Consider the following 23,195-nt stretch of genomic DNA (forward strand, 5'->3'; position numbering starts at 1 on the left):
TGGTGGAGCAGACCCTCTGTTGAGGAGAACCCTTTAGAGCACACACAAAGAGCTTTGGAATATCCCATCTAATACTCCAACAAGCCCAGGAGCCTTTCTGCCATCACTGGAATTTTCGGTGTAATTATTCTAATACCCACAATTCCAATATAATTTGTATTTAATACCTACAGCAGAATTTCTAATGGTAGATGTAGTGCAGAAAATACAGAAAATTTAATTAATCTCCCTTTTCTTCTGTGCAAAATAAGTTACTGTGGGTCAAAGAAAGCACAGCACCAACATGGGGGTAAGACTGCAAAGGGCTGTGGCTGAGAACGCTTTCATTATTTCTTTCCTACTCTGACATCTCATTGTCACTATGAATGAGTATTAACATACAGCACTAGGAAGTGTACAAGCAGTTTCATTTCAAGCCACCTTATTGACTTGGCAAGAATTTTCTGTTAAAACAGAAATTGATGTCAATCCTAAATAAACCCCATTGTACACGTAGAACAGAAGTGAAAACACAGAGGTTTGCCTTCCAAAGAGGCAGCCAGGTGTTGGTGAAAGGAAATGAGTGAATTTGCCCATTTTGCTGTCCCAACCCCGGGGTCTCTCACCATCCAGGTCGCTCTCGAAGGTCTCAGCTGACACCCAGTCGGTGGCGGGGCCGGTGCCATTGATGGTCATGGCGGCCACGCGGAAGCTGTACTCGGTGCCTCGCTCCAGCCCTGAGGACAGGGGGCAATTCCCACGGATCCATCAGCCCAGTAATGCCCACAGCTCCCACAGCTCCATCAGCCCAGCAATTCCCACAACTTCATCAGCCCAGCAATTCCCACAGACCCTGTAGGAACCCAATGGGATTCTGTCCCTGAGCCCCGTAAACACCGCCAGGGACCCCAGGGAGGACAGGACCCCACAGGAACCCAAGAGGATCCTGTCCCTGAGCCCCCTAAACACAGCCAGGGACCCCAGGGAGGACAGGTGCTGCTCACCTTCGATGAGCTGGGAGAGCTGGGTGCCCCCCACGCTCTCGGTGACGTCGCTCTTGCGGGACACTTTGCGGTAGCGGATTTTGTATCCCGTGATTTGTCCGCTCTGGGTCCCGGCAGGAGGGGGCTGCCACTGCAGCAGGATGCTCTGGGAAAGGCAGCACAGAAAGGTATTGGGGAAAAAAGTCTTTAGGAAAAAAACCCTCCACACGCAATTCCAAAGGCACAATGGAAAATATTTCATTTTCTCAAGGGCCCAAGGCACTCCAGAAGTGTGCCTGTGTGTGCCCACACTGCAAACAACAGTGAGCAGAGATTCCAGCTCTGATCCTTCCAGCCTCATTAAATCCCTCCGTCATCAGCACTGTCACTGCATCCCACCACGGCCAGCCCACAGCTGGACTGCAGATTCTCCAAGCCCCACATTCAGATATTCTCCATAAAGAGCTCAAAAGCTGCATGGGAGGAAAGAAGACCTAAAGCAGCTCCAAAATCTAAGACCTCTCCCCTTTTATTTACCCATTGCCAGCAGGAAATGCTCCAATCTTACCTTGGAATTCCGGACCTCCAGCGTTAGATTCTGTGGTGGAGCACTGGGGACTGGAAACATTAAAGGAATTACAACCCCAAAACTTTCAAATATTGCATTTCCACACCCAACTACTCTCTGCTCTTATTTGCTATGGAAGTACAAACCATTCTGGTTTCAGGCAGCACATAAAAGAACTACCAATCCTCACACAGGTACTTTCTGACACGGTGAATGGCTAAGGACGGTTCTGTATTTTCATCCTGAAGAAAAAACTCTTTATTTTCACACCTATCTAAATAAAATATGTTTTATACTTAAAAGCACTTCTCAAACTCTCAGAGAAAATATCCCACCCAGCTCTTTCCCAAGGCAAATCTTTACTGAACACACTGCTTGACTGGGGGAACCCACGTTTAAATTTCTGGCCTGGATTTTGTTAACCTGATTTTCTGTAACAGGAAACCACTGAGTCCCCAGGGCCCTGTGACAGTGAGGAGGTGAAGAGCATCTCAGACACTGCGGCTGCCTTTGAACTCCCACTCTTTGCTTGTTCTTTACTCACTCCTCGTGGCAAGTGAAATCCAGGCAGAAAGGGAGTGCAAGAAAAACCCTGAGAGCAGGGAATTCCTTGTGGCTCCACAGCAAACGTTGGTCCCTGGCAGAGCTGAGACTTCCCTGGCAGGAAGGGGAGGCTCCAGGGAAGAACAATGATGGGCAAAGAGCACAGGGATAGAGGGATGAGGATTGCTCCAGCCTGCAGAATTCATCTTCCAAATAAGTCAGCCCAGCCACAGTAACATCCCAGAGAACCACAGGAACATCCCAGGGCATGAAATAGAAGAATAGTTTGTAAAGGATGGGGTGAAACCTCCCTCACCCACCACCCCACGGCAGAAATGGAGAGGAGCAGGATTTGCCCTCCCTTGCTCACCCAGCTGAGCCTGAAATCACCGCAGCTGAGGATGGAGAGCTGGGGGCCTGAGAAGCAGCACAGTGGAGAGGAGAGGATACAAAGGCAAGCTTTCCTTGCTTCTCCAGTGCCTCCCCTGCCATGGGCAGGGACACCTTCTGCTAGCCCAGGCTGCTCCAAGCCCCATCCAGCCTGGCCTGGGACACTTCCAGGGATCCAGGGGCAGCAACAGCTGCTCTGGGCAATCTGGGCAATCTGCTGCTCTGGGCAATCTGTGCCAGGGCCTCCCCACCTTCACAGGGAGGAACAGGGATTTGCTATGGAAAGGCATCTCCTGGAGTGGGAGAGCACACAGAGAGCAGCCTGGCAGGAGCACCAGGACATGCTGATGGCTCAGAGACTGTGAGGGAAGGGCCTCAATCAGGCTCTGAGGCTCAGATTCCACTCCCAGCTGTAATCCCCGATCATAATTCCAGGAGAGGAGAAGCAATTCTCAGGAGCAGCACATAAACCTGGGTCCAAATGGTAATACCTGCAGAGTTATCCCTGCAACAAGGCACTGTAACAGATTAGGAGCAAAAACCTACATAAAAATGCAGATGCTTTGTTAAATCAGGGCTAAAGGAAGCTTAGGGAGAAATCCCTGCAGGGAACATGGAGATTGCTCCTGGACACCACAACAGGAAAACATGGGAGGAAAATGTGCATCATTCTGGAAAGATTTGAGAGCTTGCCAGGGTTATGAAACTGTAAGAAGCAAGATGATATCCTTCAGAGAGCTTTAGAAAGTAAGTACCTATAGGTTAAGTGTGAAAACTGAAGCTGGAGAAGAAAGAACTCCAGGAAAACTTCAAAATGACATTGTAACTAATCCTAAATTCTTCTTCAAACAACCAAGGAGCTGGCAGCCCTTTAGAGAAATCAGTGAGCAAATGGTCAGGTAGGGCAAAAAGGACAAGATAAGGCCACCCAAGTCTCTCTTCACATTGGTAATGAGGGGAAGGGAAAGAAGAGGTTTCCTTGACACCCTTCCAAAGGATTCCCATGCTTCCTCCAACTGCAGTGTCAGGGTAGGGGATTATGGAAGAGTCAGACACAGGGAACAGCAGCCTCTTGCCAGGGTCATGTGTTATCCATCCAGGAATTTTCAAGGAACAGGGGAGTGAAACAGCTGCAAGATTTCTGCAACCTGTCCCAGTTTATCTTGATACCAGAAGTGACAAAGTGGTGCCAGCAATAAAATGGGACCATTCAAACTCCACCTGCTGGGTCAGAAGCTTCCACCAAATCAATCAAAGTAACAATAAAGCATGAAGTTGAGAAAGCAGGAGCTAGAGTAGGAGCAGAATAGGGATTTCTCTGTCTTTCAAGGTAAATCAATTTTAAGCAGTGAGGGATGGGAGGGAAGTGTTTGTTGAAAGAAAGGCCAGAGCAAGAAGAAGGGGGGAGATGAGCTGGGGAGATCCCAGGGTGTGATTCTTTGGTAAAGAATTGCACAAAGACCTCAGGATGATTCCTCTTGGTGCTCAGAAGAACCCAAAAAGCTCCTCAAATGCAAGAAATGCCTCACTTACACCTTTGGTACCATTTCAGTCCCCTCTACCTGAGTTTTTAAAACAAAGGAGAAAAGGAACCTGGAGGAAAGTTCAGAGAAGGGCACTAAAGGTTGAATCAGCTTCCACAGGAGAAATGGGCAACCATTCCTGTGTCTTTGGAATCTGGAAAATGGATGAACCAGGAAGACCATGGCAAAGGTCCACAGAATGAGGAGTGGGACAGAGGAATAATCAGTGGACACTGAGTATTCCCTCCTTCAGGAGCACAGCCCCAGGCAAGCAGGGACCCCAACACAGAGCAGGGGCAGAACAGACAGAAAGGGAGGATTTTTCAGAGTAAATTTATCTGTGGAACCTTTGCCCACTTGATGTTGTGGATAAAAGCTGTTGGAAGTTCAAGAAGATGCTGACAGGGTCTCATGGAAGAGGAACTGAATTAGCAAATACCCAGAAACCACTGCAAAGTCAGGAAGTGCCCCAGAAACAAACCTGGACCCAGAGAGAGTTTGGGACAATATTCCCCTCTGTTCTTGGTCACTCCTGGGGAGAGGATTCTAGGCTCTGCTCCCTCCCTGTGAGTTCTTCTATATAAACCTCTCTCTAACAAATATGAGCTATCACAACTCTAATCACTCTGCAGTTGCTCATGTATCTCTGTTTGCTCACATCACCTCTTTATCTGCCTTATAAAAAATACTGACCTCACATCCTGCTCTCACCACTCTGTGCAATGGATTTAACAATATCTGTGCTGCAGTGCAAACATAGGAATACAATTAAAATAAAAGCACTCCAAAACCAAGAGTCTGCTCATATGTGAGAGAACCTAGAAAACAATTTGGAGTTGGTGCCTTCAGCATATTTATTTTTCTGTCCACGCTCAATGCAGGCTCAATAATCCATGAAATAAATGGGTGATGCTGGAATGAAGGACACCATTGTTCCTGGAATCACAATCCCAGACCCTTCTGCAGGTGTAGCAATTTTCCTTCACCCAATTCTGGAAGGCCTCTGGGGGGATTTTGACCGTGAACAGCCACATGCAACAACGAACAAACCCCATAAAAATCTGGTTAAAGATTCACTTGTAGGAAATTGCCAGATAAATCCTGGAAAAACCCCAAAATGCAAAGAAGTGGAGCAGCTTTACCGTCTGACAGGGTCCGGACCACGACATCGTGGGTGGAGACGCCGGGGCCGTGCTTGTTGTAGGCGACCACGCGGAAGCTGTACTCGGTGAACTTCTTCAGCCCCGTCACCGTGTGCGCCAGGCCCGCCACGTCCACGTCCTGGCCCCACAACACCCCCAGGCAAGATCAGGTCAGTCTGCTGATGCCTCAGCTTTAGCTTTTATATGCTCACATTCTGTGCTGCTTTAGTGGGTGAGTCTGGGATTCATGTTAGGGGATAGTGAGCTCTGTTCACAGAGCAGGGAGACAAAACAATTCCTGCTCCAGCTGGGGACCAAGGACAGAGGATCCAGATCTCAGCCCCAAGAGCATAAACAGCATGGACCAAAGAGAGGAAACAAGAAGAATGGGACTTCCTGGGCTAAAGCTAGAATTGGACAATTAACTCCAATATGCAAATGGGCCAAAACTTATAAAAGTGTGAGACCCTGTGACTGATTGTCCATTTTTTTGTGGCCATTTTGGGTTGTGCTGCCCAAGGTGGATCCATTGAGGCTTCTCAATAAATCCCTACTTTATTCTTTAGCTCTGTCTAGTCTCTGTTCTAGGTCAGCCTGCACAAGGCATCACTGCAGTGCCACTAATACCACAGAGTTCCTGCACAACCCACAGCAGAAGCGACACCTCTGTGCCATCTTCAGGCACAGCTAGGACTTGGGAGGATGCCAGCTCTGAGTTTCCAGGAGAAAATTCTCCCTATTTAAATCCTAACATGTCCTGGACATGGAAAGGGACCTGGAAACCATTGCTCAAAACCATTATAATATATATCACTATAACTGAAATAGTGGGATGCAGAAGTACAAAAGGCAACAGCCCTATCTAAAAACTGATGTAAAAAAATATTTAAAAGCTGAGAAAAATATTCTTCCCTTTGCTTTTTAAAGCTGGAATGATACTGATATGCAATCAGCTGGGAATGTGGCTGTGAGGACTGGGATTAATCCTCATTATTCTCAGGTGACAGCCCATACTTTGACAGAACACACTGAATGCTTCAGTGGAATACTAAGAAAATTAAATTAATTAGATGCTCATTAATATCAAAATATCAATCACTGGTTCCAAGAACTCAAGAAAGCTTGGATTAGGGATCATGCCAAAATCAGTATTTAGCATGAACTGCTAAAACCCAGCCCATAACTCTGTGCAAGTATCTTTAATATCATCTGCCCCAGAACAGCTCAATAATGACATGGCTGCTTCTCTGCCTTCTTCTCTTGTGATATGATGGAATTCCCCAAAAGCTACTTGATGTTGACAAATATCAAATCAGGGCATCACCAATAAAATGGGTTTCATTCCCAGCCCAGACACAAACATTTCATGTTGAAATTCTGATTTTAAGTATTCCCACATGTGAAGCTAAAGCATTCAGTCTGTCAGAAAAGCAGACCCTCCCCAAGGTGTCTGCAGCCCTTCAGGGCAGTTTGAGTGGGTGCAGCAGGCCCTGTACCTGCTCTGTGTGCTGCCCCTTCTCCATGTAGTAGAGTTTGTAGTTCTGGATGTCCCCGTTGCCCGAGAGCGGCGTCTCCCAGGTGACAGTGACGGTGGTGGGGGAGCCAGAGAAGGCGCGGATGTTGGGAGCGGGGCCGGGCAGCTGGACTGCAACACAAGGGGGGAACTCTGTTAGTCCCAAGCTCGGAGTGCCCACCCTGGCCAGCACCCCAGGAAAAGGGGGGTTTTTCCCATTGTGACATTCCACTTGGATCCACCGCGGGGTGGAAGGTGGGACCAAGTTTCCAAACGAGATCCTGCTCCCGTTTGTCTAGAATGACCCTACCGAGTGACTTGGCATTTGCCTGAAGTTTTCTCTTTTTCAGTTAATGACCATTAACTTCACACAAATGCCAAGTAAAAGCAAAAAGTATTCCTGTTAGAACGGTTTAGAGAATTTAGCAAGGAATGTCCTATCAGTTCTCAATGGTGACAATAAATCCCACAATCCCACCAACATGGAAAATCTTTGGAAACTGTGGTCCGCAAGCACAACTTTTAAAAAGCATCAGATTCTGGGAAAGGTTGTGAATGGGGAGAATAAAAAATAAAATCAATATCAATGCCAAAGTGAGGAAAACTCCAGGAACATCCTGGCTTACCCTCGGGCTGCGTTGCCACTTTGAGCGGTGCTGAGCTCTCGCCGGGGCCATGCCTGTTCTGGGCCACAACCCGGAACACATAAACTGTCTCTGGCATCAGGTTCTGGATCATCACCTGTGTCTCTCCAGGACGACTCGTGTTTTCCACACGTTCCCTTTGGGAAACAAAAGGGTTTGGGCACAGACACCATCACTGATTAGTAAATGAGGAGTAGCTGCTCCTGCGGCGTGTCCCATCTGAATGTACCCAGTGTGTAAATGACGTGGGATTTGCACTGCGCTCCCTGCACAACACCACAAGTGTGCCAGAAGTGCTGCTGACAAACTGCTCCCAATTTTGCAACTTCCCTTTGCACAAAACCAAATGCACTGAAGGAACAGAATAAATTACACATGACACCCACAAACTCAGAGTGGTTTCTTTGTTATTCCCGTGACAGCAAGTGATAATTCACAGTGACAGTTTATCCTACAGCTCAGGAGCCAGCACAGAAACTATTTTAGCAGCACACACAGTCTGGCGAGATTTCGGGCATTCCTGTTAATACTGTGGGGCTGCTTTTTGGGGATTTTTCAAAGGAGTTGTTTTAACATGCTCTTCTACCTCCAGCCTTGCCTCTGCTCCTTGCTGAAGTTTGGCTTTGTTCAGAACACCCAGGGCAAGGCCGTGGCACTGTCACTGCTTCCACACAGAATTCCAACCTCCAGAAACTCCTGGAGATAGATCCAGGATACCAGACCCCAGCCACAGAAGGAACACACTTGGCATGGGAAGGGGCATCTCTGTCAGGCCAGCATGTTGTGAGCTGGAAGCCCTAACCCAGCTGGGAGCACACAGGTTAGGTGTGGGGGCACCTGGAAGGGGCATTGCTGCTGCTCAGTGACCTCCAGCCAACCCTGGCACCGGAACACGACGTTCCCCCTGCGGAATGAGGCCTCTGCCAAACACCACTCAGGAAACTCCAGCTGTTCTTATCAGGGACTGAGGGGAAGATTAGGAGATCAATCATTAAACCAAGGGTAGCCTTTATTTCGAGGCACTGCTCTGCACCTGAGCTGCTCGGGGCTGTGTCTGGGTAACGCCACCCATCCGTCCCTGGGAAGGAGCTCCCTGGGAACGCCAAGAACTCCAAAAGGAGCAATCAGGAACTTCCCACTGAGCAAATGCAGGGGACTGTGCCTGCTCTGAGCACCATGCAGCCCCTCTGGGCTGCCAGGCTCCCCGTGGGACAGGGGTGGGCAGGGACAGGCCAGCCTCAGCCCCACTGACACCTGCTAAAGCATTTCTGACACAGGAACTCTAGCACAACCATCCCAGTCTCCCCTTCCTCCCTTCCAGCCACCCTGCTTCAGTTTCTATCAGGGAAATAGGATCCCAAATCCCCCATTTTTAATTTTGTTTTTTACATCCACCGGTGTGGTTGATTTAGCAGAACCTGGCTGAAAACATTCTGAAATCCCTTTTGGTTTCTGCACTATTGAACTGTATCTATAGAGGGGAACAATGCAGTCTCTGTAACTAAATACCTATTTACATCCATTTTCTAGAATGTTCCCCTTCATAGGCTCAGCTAAAATGGCACTGCATAAACAGCTTCATTTATTGCAGCTTTTTATTAATTTTCATTGCTAATTTTTCCACTTTGAGCACAACATTTTCTTGAAAACGCGTCTCCAAGTGGAGCTTCCTTTAAGACATGCTGTAGCTACAAGGATGGGATCTGAGAGCCCAGTCTAAGTGCCACTGGATTCACAGCTGTGAGGTAACATCCAGCTCCCATTAACATGCAAAATATAGCATTTTCTGTCTCAAGTGCCAGTGCACTCTCTGATTTGATCTAAGAAAAAATGGAAATCAGCAAACCCAGGTTATTATTTAAAATTAGAAAAAAATAAATGTATTTTACTGTAAAGACAACATTTACCAAAAATAAATAGACACGTCACAGTACTGCAAATTTTCAGTGATAAACAGGGATGTGGCCTCACAACAGCTTGGTAAAAATAGGGAGAGATTAATCTAATTAAGTGCTGAGTGAATCCTTCCTTTATGGCTGTTCCTGGGGAGCCTGGAGCACCTTTTCCAACGTGCTCAGGTTGGGATAACAGGCACAAGCAGATGGGCCCCAGGAATAACTGCAGTACCCTGCAGATCCTTACGGCTGTTCCATGACTCCGCTCTAATCCCCAGTTAAGGACCTTTGGAAGCTCCAGTTCAGGTTCACAGGAACTCTCAAGCACCCACAGGAAGAGCCTTCAGTGCAAGCCCAGGAGTTTGGCTGGAAATGGCAAGGTTAAAGTTGCACTTCCATCTAAAAAAGCATCTCTGGGGAGCTGTTAGGGGGTGGGTATTGTGTGTGCCAGCCGTGCCAGCTGTGGGGCCTGGCAGGGAGCTCCACAGGCATTCTGGTGTGATTACACACAATTAACTCCATTTGCTGTGTCTGAAGCACACCACAGTTAATTGTGAATTCAGCAGTGTTTCAACATCCCACGTGTGTAATTTACTACCTCAGACCAGCAATGTGCCGTTTTTATTCTTTTAATGTGCCATTATTTCTTTTTTTTTTTTTTTTGTCCATATCTTAAAGTCTGGGTTCTTCTGCCTGACTGCTTGTCTAAAGTTCCCCAGAATTAAACCTTCCTGCAGCACTTTTGAATTTTCACACCCTTTCCAGGGGAACTGCCTTGAATGTGAAGTAAATAAATACCTGGGGATGAAATAACCTTTTGCAGCTGTGTGAGACAGTAACTTCCATCTGATCAGATTCCCCCAGGTCCCCAGGGGGTGTGACAGGAAAGCTCTGGGACACCCCTTCATTCCCACCTCCCTGCCCCCAGGGGAGCCTCTCCAGTGTCACCAGGCCAAGGTGGGACAAGCCATGGCTGGTGACACTGTGCAGGCCCTGAAGCAGAAATGTCCCCTCCATTGCTACCTCCTCACTTTGCAATGCTCCTCTTGGAATCACAGAACAGGCTGGGTTGGAACAGAAGTGAAAAGTGATCCAGTGCCACCCCCTGCCATGGGCAGGGACACCTTCCACTGTCCCAGGGTGCCCCAAGCCCCATCCAGCCTGGCCTTGGGCACTGCCAGGGATCCAGGGGCAGCCACAGCTGCTCTGGGCATCCTGTGCCAGGGCCTCACTGCCCTCACAGGGAACAATTTCCCCCCAATATCCCATCTGTCCCTGCCCTCTGGCAGTGGGAAGCCATTCCCTGTGTGCTGTCCCTCCATCCCTTGTCCCCAGTTCCTCTCCAGCTCTCCTGGAGCCCCTTCAGGCCCTGGCCGGGGCTCTGACGTCTCCCTGGAGCCTTCTCTTCTCCAGGTGAGCACCCCCAGCTCTCCCAGCCTGGCTCCAGAGCAGAGGGGCTCCACCCTCAGAGCATTTCCATGGCCTCCTCTGGGCTCTCTCAAGCAGCTCCACGTCCTCTCTGTGCTGGGTATCCAGGGCTGAGGCAGCTCTGCAGGTGGGGTCTCACCTGAGGGGCAGAGTGGCAGATTCCCCCTCAAAGAAGTCCAAGGGGCAGAGGTGAGGAGGCACTGCCCTGTTCCTGGGTCTCCCCTCCCTGAACGCTGAAGAAAGCTGAGCCAGCAGAGAACAAGGCAGTTGGAACCTCAGACCCTCAGAGGATTTGGGTGTTCCTGCACACTTCCCACTGCCCCAGGGTGCTCCAAGCCACACCCAGCCTGGCCTGGAGCACCTGGAATATCACCAAATGAAGGGAGTAACAGAAAAACAACATTTGTGAGGCAAATAAAATGTTATGAATTGCCTCAGTTAATTGCCATGAGCCTGGAGAAGATGTCTATCCACAGGATTAAGGAAGAGCAGGAATTCCCCTCTGGAGTGTTTCTGTTCCAAATGACTTTGCATCTCACACTCTCATCAATAAAGTGAACAGACAATTTTCCCTTGAGTAATAAATCTGATAAGCCAATCTGCAATTAATTAAGCATTGCTCCAAATGAATGTTCACTTCAGCTTCCTCAAACTTATCACAATTTGAAACTGTAATTCTGAGCAGTATATCCCATCAGGAAGGAGAAGGGGACTGGTATCATCCACTGGGATAACACATCACAAGTGACGATCATGAGGCATTCCCCAGATTTCTGTTTACAGTGATTCTGAGGAGGGAAATGGCATTAGCACTGACCACAGGGCTTAGCCAACACCCACCACACAGCCGGCCCTGAATGAGGGGGGATTTGCAGGGGTTTGGAGCCTGATGTGCCTTTTGCTCCCAGCATGGCTTCCAGGGGATGTTCCTGTGCTCCCTCAGGAGCTGTGACACTCCTGCTGCTCTGTCCCCAACAGGCTGCTGGAAACAGGTGGTAGCTGGAAGATTTGCAGCCAATCCAACCATGCTCAAGGACTGCCTGTGCAACTCCTCCACTGCCTGTGCAACTCCTCCAGGAGTGTGAAACTCCTCCAGGAGTGTAAAACTCCTCCCTCCAGAAGGGGCTGGAAGGAGGGAGGGGAACACAACCCCTCCACCTCAGAGTGTGCCAGCAAAGGCCAGGAGAGCCCCTGCTCCAGGTGTTTACCTGTTGATGCCCTCCTTGGTGTAGAAGATGGAGTAGGTGAGGTTGTCTCCCTGCGGGTCCGAGGCCGGCGGCCGCCACGTGAGCCGGATGAAGCGAGTGGACACGAGGGTGGCCACAACGTCCCGCGGGGCGGAGGGCAGGGGTCCCGCTGTCGCTGGTGCTAGATGGTCATTAGTGGCACTGGTCAGTGAAGTGGGAGGTAATGTTGGGATGGCAACATCTTGCATGTGCAAACATTGGGGAATATGAAGGGCAAACATCACCACGGTTTAAAAAAAAAAGAGAACAGAAGAAAAAAAAACGTAAAAGAAATAAACAAAACCACGATGGGAAACAGAAGAAAATGAACACACAAAAAAGGCCATTAAACTGAAGGCTGACATGCAGGCAGAGGTAACTACTGACCACTAATGGGGAGTACAGGACACGGCACTGTCAGGCAAGCAGACCAAATCTCCACTGTAATGGAAGTGGCAGGGGAGGGAAGGGTGGAACTGGGGTAAAATAGACCTCAGGAGAGGACACCAGCAGCAAACCACAGTGTCATTGCTTTGGGACCACGTGTGTGACAGCTAAACCCCAACCTCTGTTAATTACTCAAATGCACACCCAGACCCCACTTCCTACTGTAGCTCATTAACACGCACAATTCATTTAAATGATTCTCAATTATAACAAAATGACAGATGAATACCCAGAATTCCTTTCGGTGCATACTCATCCAGCCAAACCCTGCAGCCCTGACCTGGCTGGGGTCTGCTACTGCCCAAGGCACTGGAATTACAGTCCTTTTCCCACTGTTTTCCTGCCATCTTCCTCTGTCCCACAACACCCATTTCATCATTTTACAGTGACTCTAACAAGCATAAATAACTGTTGCTCTGGATTATACCAACACTCTCCAAACTTTTAGCCTCAGTCATGTCTTCCTATGCTGCTACTCCAAGGCAGGATAAATCCAGGGATTATTGCATTAAAAGGTTGGTGATTTAGCAGCACAAGCTGAACCATAGGAAGAGCCACTCTCTCTCCAAATCCTATTAAAGCAATCCAGGCAGTAAATGTAACAGTGAGATTCTGAGCAGCTGGACCCCAATTACCACCGAGTATTCCAAGCAGCACAATTAGTAACAAACCCCCAAAGCTCAGGATACATGGAATTTTTCTGCATTCTGAACTATTTACCAAGCTTAAGCCACCTGATGACGTTTTCCACATGGGAATCCATGCTGCCAAATACATTTATTTTTTCATTAATTATGGAAATTAACTAAAACTGCTTTGCTTTTCCCCAGAAAGAAATTCAGGACTGGAAGAGCTTGTTGAGCTGCAACATCTCCACCAGAACATGTGGATTTGTGTTCTGATACACAACGAGAAAACCTCCCAAAAAACCTGACTAAAGAAGAAAATGTTGTCTGAATGACCAAACCTTCAGGGAAAAACACTGAGGAATCTTCCATCAGCAACAACCTGATTTTAAATTGTCAAAGCCCCTTGCCAACCCAAGCATCAGCTTGGGAGGTCCTCAATTGGCAGAACTCTCATTTTTCCTGTTCTGTTTCTTGGGCAGATCCTGAACGAGAGCTAAGAAGAACCACAGGTTTTATCAGATTTGTACAGTGTAACACTAGTCCATGGGCAGAACTGGGAGACAGATCCCAGAGCCAGGAACATTTTGGTATTCCAAATACAGATCAAGAGAGACTCCAGGGTATCTCCTTAATTATCCCTTCCACACTCTAATAGCTAAAGATCCCAATTAAGTGCTCTCCAGCAGCCCCTCCTGATCAATACACGACACCGTTAATTTCACATTCATTGCAAAATCTATTTTTATCTAACCCCCCCTTTTTTTATGTCCCATCATTGGATTTCTTGCAGGAATGCACCACTTTCAGCTCTTCTGGCCTCAGCCAGGGCACCATTCCCCCAGGGAGTCCCTTGCTGTTGCAGATCATCCAGGAGAGCACTGAATGGGGCCAGGGGATCTTCCCAAACCGTCTCCCTGCTCCTGAATGACATTCCAGTGCTGATCCAGTATCACACCAGGCTTCTCCTGTGTTTAAATCCCAGCCCCTGTCATCAGCTCCCCTGGACTGGACACGTCTCACTGCACCTGACTAATTCCTTCCCCAGTGTTCCCACTGAGGAACAAGGGATGGAACTGCCTGGTGCCCATTGCTTTCAGCACTTTTCCCACTGTCCTGCTTGATTTCCAGCTCACTCCAAATTCCAAACACTCATACTTGGGTTTCTCTTATCTGTCTTGGCAATACTGTCAGGTGATCTGCTTCAAATTACATGGTTTTGATGCAAAATCCACCCTTTACCTACTGTTAAAATTTGTTCAGTTGAGTTGAAGTGGAATATTTTAAAATTCATCTGCTTGATCTAAACCCCATCCTCACACACTTGTGTGGTTTTCTTCCCATATCATGAAATGGATGCCTCTTTTGTGAAGTGATGTGCACACAGAGCTGAGGGGTCTGGGAGAGCTGCCAGGATTTCCCAGACAACAGACACCCAGTTCTATCCCTGGGCAAGGCTCAGAGCAGGAACGTTCCTTCCCACAGCGTTACCGGAGAACAGTCACAGACAACAAAACCCTAATGATACCTGAAAAATCAGCTGAGGCCCAGAGAGAGCAGCAAGGACCTGAAACCCTTCAGGTGAGGTGAGCAGGGCCAGGCCCTCAACTCCCCAAACACTTCTGGGGCTGCCAGGAGCTGGGGGAGGTACCCAAAGATTAAGGGATTTCCTTCCTTTTTTCCCTGTGTTTCCTACAAATGCCTCAAGTGCTGTTACAGAGGCTTCATCCCCAGTTGGGTGAGCAGAGCATGGCACTCAGAGCTGTGTTAATGAGCAATTACACCCAAATTAGCTCTAACACCAACCAGGGAATGGCTTTGCCCCTTCCAGCTTTCAGCACTATGGAAGAAGCAGCTCAATTATCTCCTTTCTAACGTCTCCATCACTTCTTAAACAGTAACTCCAACTTTGGACTGCTCTCTGCAGTTATTCCTACACAGCTTTCATGAATCTCGTTTTTTAAAAGCACATTCATCAAGTGACTTGTGCTTTGCACCATAATTTATCTCCTACTGTGGAGTAACTGGAACCAGAGGGATGCTGGAACTCCTACACAGCTCCAGGCAGCAGAGTTCCACCCCTGCATCCTGGCCACTGCAGGGCAAACAGCAAATCCCAGCAACTTCAGAAGCTGGGAATGTTTAAACTTTGTCCTAGAAGTTATTTTCCCTATGGAAATGGTTTTCCCCACATCCTACAGCATTCCAAGACCCAGCAATCTGTGTTTGTGCTGCTCAGGTGTGACACCAACAGCGCCAGCCGAGGCAGCCCCACAGGAATCCCAGGGATGCAGGGTGAGGGGACATTCCAGCTGCTGATCCTCAAGCTGCCCTTCCCAGGGCTCCTTCTGAGCAGACATCAAATACTACAACTATTTTATCAAAATACTTTGTGAGGTGTGCAAATGCCCACAAGGATTTGAACTCGAATCAATCAGTAACAAGGTCTGAGTTGCCCCAGCACTGGGCTGGTGACACCCAAGAGGTGAAGGTGTCCGTGGGGTGGGTGTACTGGTGTGATCCCACTTTTTCATCTTGTAGGAAAACCATGGGATAACAGAGAGGGAGCACGCCCAGAGAGCTGCTCCAGGGCCACCATGAGATCTTTTCCAAACAACCCAGCCACACCTGAAAACCACTCACTGAACCCTCTGGTTGTTATGAAATCACTGCAAATACTTTCCGCCCCTCCGGTTCAGATTTCCCTTTTCCTGCCTTCCCCCACTGGCATTTCCAGGCTTCCTCCTGTTTGGCAACAACACTCCAGTGATACCATCAGCTCCAGCACAAAGTGGGGGGACAGGAATGTTATCTGCTCCAGCCTTATCTAAACCACTGGGGACACTCCAATCCCCTGGGTGCCCAGCTGGCAGTGCCACCACCTGCCTCCAAGGCTGTGGAAATGCAGGGATTCAGACCCACAGACACCTGAAGAGCTGGTTTAAGGTCATATTTGGGCTCTTTTGGACATATCCAAGTGTTTGCAAGTCCTCATTACAGCACCTGCTGGGATTCCAGAGCAGGAGAGGCACCAGGGGCTGATCCAGGTGTTCCTGGAGCCCAGTGCCTGCATCCCATGCAGCTCTGGAGCAGCTCTCACCCTAAACACCCAACAGGGAGCTGAGTGCATCCCCCAGGCCAGGACCAGCCCAGACACATGGAAATCCAAGACTCCCTGAGTACAGTCAGGGGGTGAGGAGCAGGAATGGGCTGGGAAGGTCAATGAACCCTCTGAGAGGGGGGATGGATCCAGCACGAGAAAGACCTTCCCAATGGAATCACTCATGGGGACAACAAGGAACAGGGGCACCAGTTAATACATAGAGAAGGAGAAGAGAAAGTCCTCTTTGGAAGGACGTCAGGGTGGATTTTAGAGATTTGAAACAGATTTGAAACATGCTTTTAGCAACAAAGATCTGCTACAACTAAAAATAGCGAATAACTATTTTGCCAACAAACCTTTTGGAAAAAAAAATTACCTAGGACATTCAGATCTCAACACCTCTAATATTTTAACTGTATTCCCTAAGAAAGAAATTCCTAAGAGGCACCAAATGTTTAATTTTGACTTGAGGTATTCCTATAAAACTGTGTACTCAATAAATAATATTTCTCTATTTAACTGGTTCCAGAAAGGTAATAAATAAAGACTTTCAAAGTTTCTTTTACCTACTGCACTGTTCTAAATTTGAACTTTGTTTCATGGTGTACCCATGGAAGGGTTCAGCTCAGACCAGGATTAAGCAGCTGTGATGCTGCAAAGAGCTACAGTCAAACCCCACTGATTTTGTTATGCTCATCGTATTTAAAAATAACAGTAGAACTTGGCTGCAGTGCAATAATAAGCATGAAATAACAAAATTAGTAAGTTCACACTACACACTACCCTTCAAAATTTTGCTTTCTCTATTTTTTGTCTATGTTTTTACTTGTATCCAATTGTTGTCCTTGTTCAAATGCTTAAAACACAAATTTCCAACAGAAGGGATCACCTTGTTATTGCCAGCTGCTCCCTGAGTGATACCACACTCAAATAAAGCCTCGTTACCTGGCCCAAGTAATTTCTCTCAGCCAAACACCTGAAGTGCTGAAGCTGGTCTCACCAGATCAGCTGTAACAATGGAATTAACTTCTTCCCTCGGAAAAACTCATTTAAAGAAATCTCTGGGACTCCCTCCACAAACTGATGCTTTTGTGCAAAGCTGGAACAGAGACTGAACAGATGTGGAAAGAAGAGGGTGGAAAGTAATTTCTGCATTATAGAATGAACAGAAATGTCCTGAATCTCCTGGATTTCCAAAGACAGCCACCATCACCCCCTGGTGTAAGTCACAGATCCACATCTCCTTAACAGAAAACACTCTCCAATTTAGGATTTTGTAGACTTAATTATTCTTCATTAACTAATTTAAACTGCAGAACTTTATGGACTTAAATTGATTTTGGAAATTTGGAGAGGTGTGGAATTTGGAATTTGTGACTTGGAAATGTGTCAGAAAGACAAACACGACAGCGTTGGAACCAACACCTCGAGGGAAGCGCAGCTGGACACGGAGCCACTGAGCAGGGCATCCCTTTGGGATTTACACCTGCAGGAACCACGGGAACCACGGAGCAAACGGGCCCACACAAGCATTTCCCTGGATCATCTCACTCAGGGGAGAGGTCTGAGGGCAAGAACTCAACTCAACACTTGGAATAAATTTTGTCCCTCACACACTTAAAAACCCAAATTCAACCCCCATGCTGAGGAACAGACCCTCCCCTACCAATATTCCTCATTTTCCTCATAAATGAAATAGAGATGTTTCCTTGTTTATTCCTCTATGCCAACACGTTTAGCTCAGAGCAGGCAAAATGCCTTATTTTAAATTTTTAATTGCCTTAGATTAATTTACATCACCACTGGGAGAGAGAGCTGTTATTTACTCTTCACTCAATGTACAAATTGAGTACAAAAATCTCCCCAAAAATCCAGAATAAGCAAGTGTTTAACTGCCACTCAATGATTCTGATTTTTAGGCATTTATTTGGTTCTGTTTCGCATTGTGAACGGGTACTGCTGGGTGCACAATAAACTGAGATATATAAAAATAGTGATAAACACATTCTGACTGGGAGCCTGTGTTTGAAAGGAAGTCATAAAACCCCTCCTGATAACGAGCCCTCCTCCCATTCCCGTTTCACCATGAAATGCTTTGGTGTAGAGGAAACAATTTGATTTTTTCCTGTCTCATAAAACAACCCTTAAAAAGGCGTGACAGCCCTGCTGACGCATTCCAGGGAAACGGAGCAGGAACCCCCTGGTTCCAACCACATCCCCGAGCTCCAGGGGAGGATGGAAAGGGAAAAAAGCCCTGCAGGGATTTCAGTCATGAGACTCAGGTTATTAAAAAAAGGGAAATAAGCCAAACACACCTCACCTGTCCCCAAGGAGTTTAAAACTGCTGTGAAACACATTTTGTCATTGGAAAGAAATTCAAACCGTAACACATATTGTAAAATGATGGGTATGGCCTTCAAATTCAGTAGTGAATATTCAATTATTTAAAGAATTAAATATTTTTTTTAACAATTACTCCTTAAGAAAAAGAATCAAAAACCCAAAACAAAACCCACATATAGAACCCGAGGCAGAAAAACTGCCTGGAAGTGCCCCCAAAGAACCCTGGCCAGGGTTTCCTCTTACTGTGAATATTCATTAGTTGAACTCCTCTGAAGAATTAAAATCTCTTGAGAGCAGCAGAGCCTGCAAGAGTGTTCTGCAATCGGACTTTAATAATAGCAGCAGAGCTGTGACTTTATTCTCAAATAACGGAGCTCTGTTCAAGCACAGCCCTTGAGGAGCAGTGACAAATAAAACCCTGTGTCCTGTGCAAAGGATTCAGCTCTGCACAGCCACTGGCACACCTGGAGAGTTCAAGATGCCTCTGAAGTTCCCCTGGGCCCTGCCAACAGCTCCTCTGGTGCCCTTGGGCCCTCCCTTCCGCAATCGACAGGGATGCTCAGCTGGCACTCTCAGGGGAAAGGGGTCACACAGTGCTGGGAGCTCTGGGAGTGCTGCAATAATCCCCAATAATCCAAATAATAAGAATAATCCTGAATAATCCAAATAATTCCCCATAATTCTGCAGCCAGGCAGTGCAGGAATCACTGCTGCACTGGCAGAGCAGGACCAGCACACCCCTGGCAGTGCCAAGGCCAGGCTGGATGGGGCTGGGAGCACCCTGGGATGGTGGAAGGTGTCCCTGCCATGGCAGGGGTGCACGGGATGGGCTTTAAGGTCCCTGCAGCCCAAACCACCCTGGGATTCCATGACCATGCCTTGACTATTTCAGGATGTATTTTAAAAGGAACACCACAGTAAGAGCCTGAAACGAAATAAAGGAACCCAGCAAACACAAATCCTGCTGCTGCTCACAGATCACTGATAACCCTGACTTTCATCTGCAATATTTCCTTTAAGGGACTGCCATGCTCCTCCAAGTACCTCTGCACAAGATCCTTGTCCCTGTCTGGGACACCTGCAGGTACAAGGGCTGTAGTGTTACCCTACATGGCTGCTGCTCTCCAAAAAACACCTTGGAAGTGGGACATCTTTTCCTCCTGTTTGGGAGTTGCTGCCACTTGGAACAAGTCGGCAGCACCAACTCTGCCAAACTGGAGCTGCAGCAGATGAGGCTGAACAAGCTGCTTGTAGTCAAAATTGTCCTTATTTCTCCAAGCTCTTTAAAAAACTTATTTAAACTAATTATTAATGGCTTATTTAACTATTTGTTTCTTACACATATCTACCACCCTCTCTTTTCCTTCCATTTAGGTTTATGCCTATACAATTAATACTTTTTAAGAGAGAGAAGATCCCCTCAAATCCCCCCTTTCCTCTTTTAGTCTATAAGAACCTACAGAGCAGCACTGTTAGGTGTAGTACCAGTATTTTATTAATTTTCACTGGATTTCTCTGCTAAAGGCCACAGCTCCTTGCTGCCCACCTCACACTCAGCCATTTTTGTAGAACTAGAGGAGTATCAGGGTATTTGGAAATCTTATAAACTCTTAATTAAGACGTCTTCTCTTTCTATTTTTAAACTTGTATTATTCACTTGTTCCCTCATATTTCTAATTCTAACAGAAAAAGGGAAGCCTGTGAGTATTTTTAGAATACAACTGCTTTTCCCAGCACAGAGGCTTGAGAATTTGGGGTGCACTTTCCAGCACACAAGAATTGAAGGTTATTCCCCCAAAGTACATGATTGGGTTTATAGCAAGAGGTGCAACATTTAAATGTGGATCTGCTGTGGTCACTGACCACTGTTAAAAATGCCCAAGAAAAAGGTTTTGAAAGCAGTTTATAAATGTAAATTGGTGCTGAAGAAGGGCCAAGGTGGAATGTCCATCCCCAGTCAGCTGTGACTTGGATCCAGGCAGGACTTTTCTCCCTCTTTCTTTTCCTTCAACACCTCCAGTGCTGATGTGTGACCAGGAAAACCACACAGAATCCATCTGTCCTTTAAAGAATCTGGATCCACAATTATGAGTTTCTTTTTGGGGAGAAGAGAGATGATAGGAGAGGGGACACAACCAGGGAAAGAAGAATCTCCCGCTCCAGGTTGTTCTGTCCCAGTGAGAACAGTGACATCTTACAGCTGGCTTCAATACTGAAATACACATTATTAAAAATTACATTTCTCTGTTGGATTTATGGCATTTCCTTAGGGAATAAACCCCATGAGCAGGTTATCCTGTCAATAAGTACCAGGGGCTTCTCCCATCTCCAGATTTTCATCAGCATGAGTCCTCTTAACCACTCAGCCCAAGTGAAAGCCAATCCTGTCCCTTCTCTCCAAATGGCATTCAGCTGTCTCTGCTATTCCTGTATAATTTAGCAACTCTGAAATATAAGCAACCAATTAAGACCAACCCCATGTGTTTATTCTCCCCGCTGGTGCGAGACTGAAAAAATCTGATCTTTTCCTTTCCAACATGAGCCTGGGATCAATTACAAATTAAGGGTGTTTCTGTCAATCTTCAGAGCCCTGGATATGAGGAATAAAGGCAGAGGAAATGCCTTTGATAGTCATGATGGATATCAAGCTACAGCTAATCCTGCCCTTCCACTCATTCAGAGATGGAAAAAGCAAAGCCACTAAAAACAACAGCCCTCGTGATCTACTCCTGATTATTTGTATTTTCCCCTCTAAGCAGGAGCCAGAGCCAGGCAGAGGAGCCATCACCACTGCTTTGTTCCCAGGAAAAAGCACTCCTGACATGACATCACCCAGCCAAGCTGCCAGGAATATAGAAAATATGAGGATAAACATGATTGTGTATTTCAGTGCTGTTGAGGGAGGTGTATTTGGTGTTAATAATCAGCCTTTCTGGTGGCCAAGAGACTTTTCTGGGACTGAGAAACTCCCTCAGGAATCCAGGATTAGCCAGAAGTGATAAAATGGACTCAGAGCCTTCCACACACATTCTACCTCACTGCACTTCTGCAGTGGGACAATAAATATGGAATAATACAGGTGGAGGACAGCAAACTTGTATTAAAGTGTGCTGTGTATTTCTCATAAAACACTGAAGCCCTTGCTCTGCCTCAACTGAGCATTCCTTACCTATCACTCCTTTTCTAACATGACATGGAATTTCTTCAAGTTCCTCTAGTCATCAAGTCCCCTGGTGAAAACCAAAATCCAAGGTGCCAGTGTTCCCAAGCACAAGCAGTATCCCCACAACCCTTTATTTTTGGGCCCAGACTGAAGTCAGGACATCCAACCCCGTAAGAATTTCATCAGGAGGTTCCCACTTCTTTGCCAAGCCAACTGTAAATACAGCCATAAAACAAGAAATGAAAACTAATAAGCACAATATAAATGCTGTTCTGCCTCCCTGCGATTCACGGCGCGCTGGCAAACATTAATCTACTCCTAATTTAATCTAAATTAGAGCAATTTATTCAAAGCCTGTGCCAGCTTTAAACATGAATAGGCTACTGAGAACTGCTTAGCTCCCGTTTCATCAAGTTAAACGTTCAAGAAGTTTGGGATCTAGGGTGGTTTAATCAGTTCTGCTTCTCAATAAGACTATATATTAGCAGGGCTTATAAAGAGGGAATAAATAAAGATCATTTATTAAACAGGAACTGAGTTGAGAAATGAAACTGACTGAATTCAAACAGCTCCCAGGCCATTTTGAACAGACATGCAGCCATGAGAAACACAAATGCTGCCTTTCCCTGAGGAATAATAGCTAAGTAATGTAAATTAAAATCAAAATTAAACCCAAAACCCCCACTCTTTCAGCACTAAAGAGGAGCACACACTGCTGTGTTTACAGAAAATTAGCACTGGAGTGTACACAACCGGTACAAAACATTCTCTGAGTTTGGCTTTGGCTGTGACTGAAGTCAGTTTGTGATTTCAGATGCTGTTTATGTTCCTGAAGCACAGCTCTCCAAATGAGGCTTCCAAGCTGTTCCTGCACCATCCATCTGATGCTGGGTGGATGCTGGAGGGCTGGGATGAAGGCAGGGACTTCAGGAATGCTCTCGGCTCTGTGGAGCCCCAGCACTGCCAGGAGTTCTTAAATGTTCCCCATGTGCAGCTTGGAATTTGACATTTGCTGCTTTTAAAGCTTTTTGGGGACAAACTTTACTCCTGTGAGTGGAAACCCTCAGGGATATCTGGATATAAAATAGACAGAAGCAGGGAGGAAGCTCCCCTGCTACTCCTGGCTCTGATGATGCTCAACCCACCGGATTTTCCATTCTCTGACTTTCAGATCTTCCCAGACCAGAGGTTCTTCCCCATGTCCCCAGTGCAGCAGAGCCAGGTGCCCTCAGCCCAGACCTGCTCTCCAAGAACCATGGGCTGCTTTGAGCTGCTTGAACATCAGTTCCACCCCAGGTCCATTGCCATCTCCCACTCCCCCAAAATCCACACTTCATTCCTTTGAGTGCTTTTTCCTCTTGACAGAAAATGTGAATTTTGGTCTGCAAGGCTTTGCAGCCTCTCTGCTCAATCTTCATCTATTTCTTCCCTGGTGGATGCTGAGACTCCTGAAAGCCACTCCTGGAAACCACAGGCACGTCTTCCCATTTTCCTTCATTAAGACATGCAAAATCGGACAAGGCAGAAAGAACATGAGAATGTTTCTGTCTGAGAGAAGAAACAGGAGACCCTGCAGAGGAACACCCAGAGTCCTCCTTTACTGTTCTTTGAATAAGAACAACATGCTTTTATCTTGTTCTGGCATTTCATTCACAACACACCCAGCAGATTTTTCAAGT

General features: G+C 46.9%; 1 protein-coding gene across 9 annotated transcripts in view; it reads right to left on the minus strand.

Annotated features, from left to right (window-relative positions):
* NEO1 (neogenin 1) overlaps window positions 1–23,195 on the minus strand; it is a 164,371-nt gene that overhangs the window by 29,051 nt on the left and 112,125 nt on the right. For 6 of the 9 annotated variants that reach the window (XM_053955280.1, XM_053955279.1, XM_053955287.1 and 3 more), the window contains exons 8-14: window positions 11,817–12,036; window positions 7,268–7,422; window positions 6,625–6,773; window positions 5,129–5,267; window positions 1,531–1,580; window positions 984–1,128; window positions 606–716 (exon numbers count right to left, since the gene is read on the minus strand). In XM_053955280.1, the coding sequence (XP_053811255.1) occupies window positions 606–716; window positions 984–1,128; window positions 1,531–1,580; window positions 5,129–5,267; window positions 6,625–6,773; window positions 7,268–7,422; window positions 11,817–12,036 (969 nt within the window). The remainder of the gene's footprint in view (window positions 1–605; window positions 717–983; window positions 1,129–1,530; window positions 1,581–5,128; window positions 5,268–6,624; window positions 6,774–7,267; window positions 7,423–11,816; window positions 12,037–23,195) is intronic. The other 3 variants (XM_053955283.1, XM_053955285.1, XM_053955282.1) reach the window with 1 other exon arrangement.

The sequence above is a fragment of the Vidua chalybeata genome, chromosome 13, assembly GCF_026979565.1.
Source record: "Vidua chalybeata isolate OUT-0048 chromosome 13, bVidCha1 merged haplotype, whole genome shotgun sequence".
In the NCBI taxonomy this organism is placed as follows: domain Eukaryota; kingdom Metazoa; phylum Chordata; class Aves; order Passeriformes; family Viduidae; genus Vidua; species Vidua chalybeata.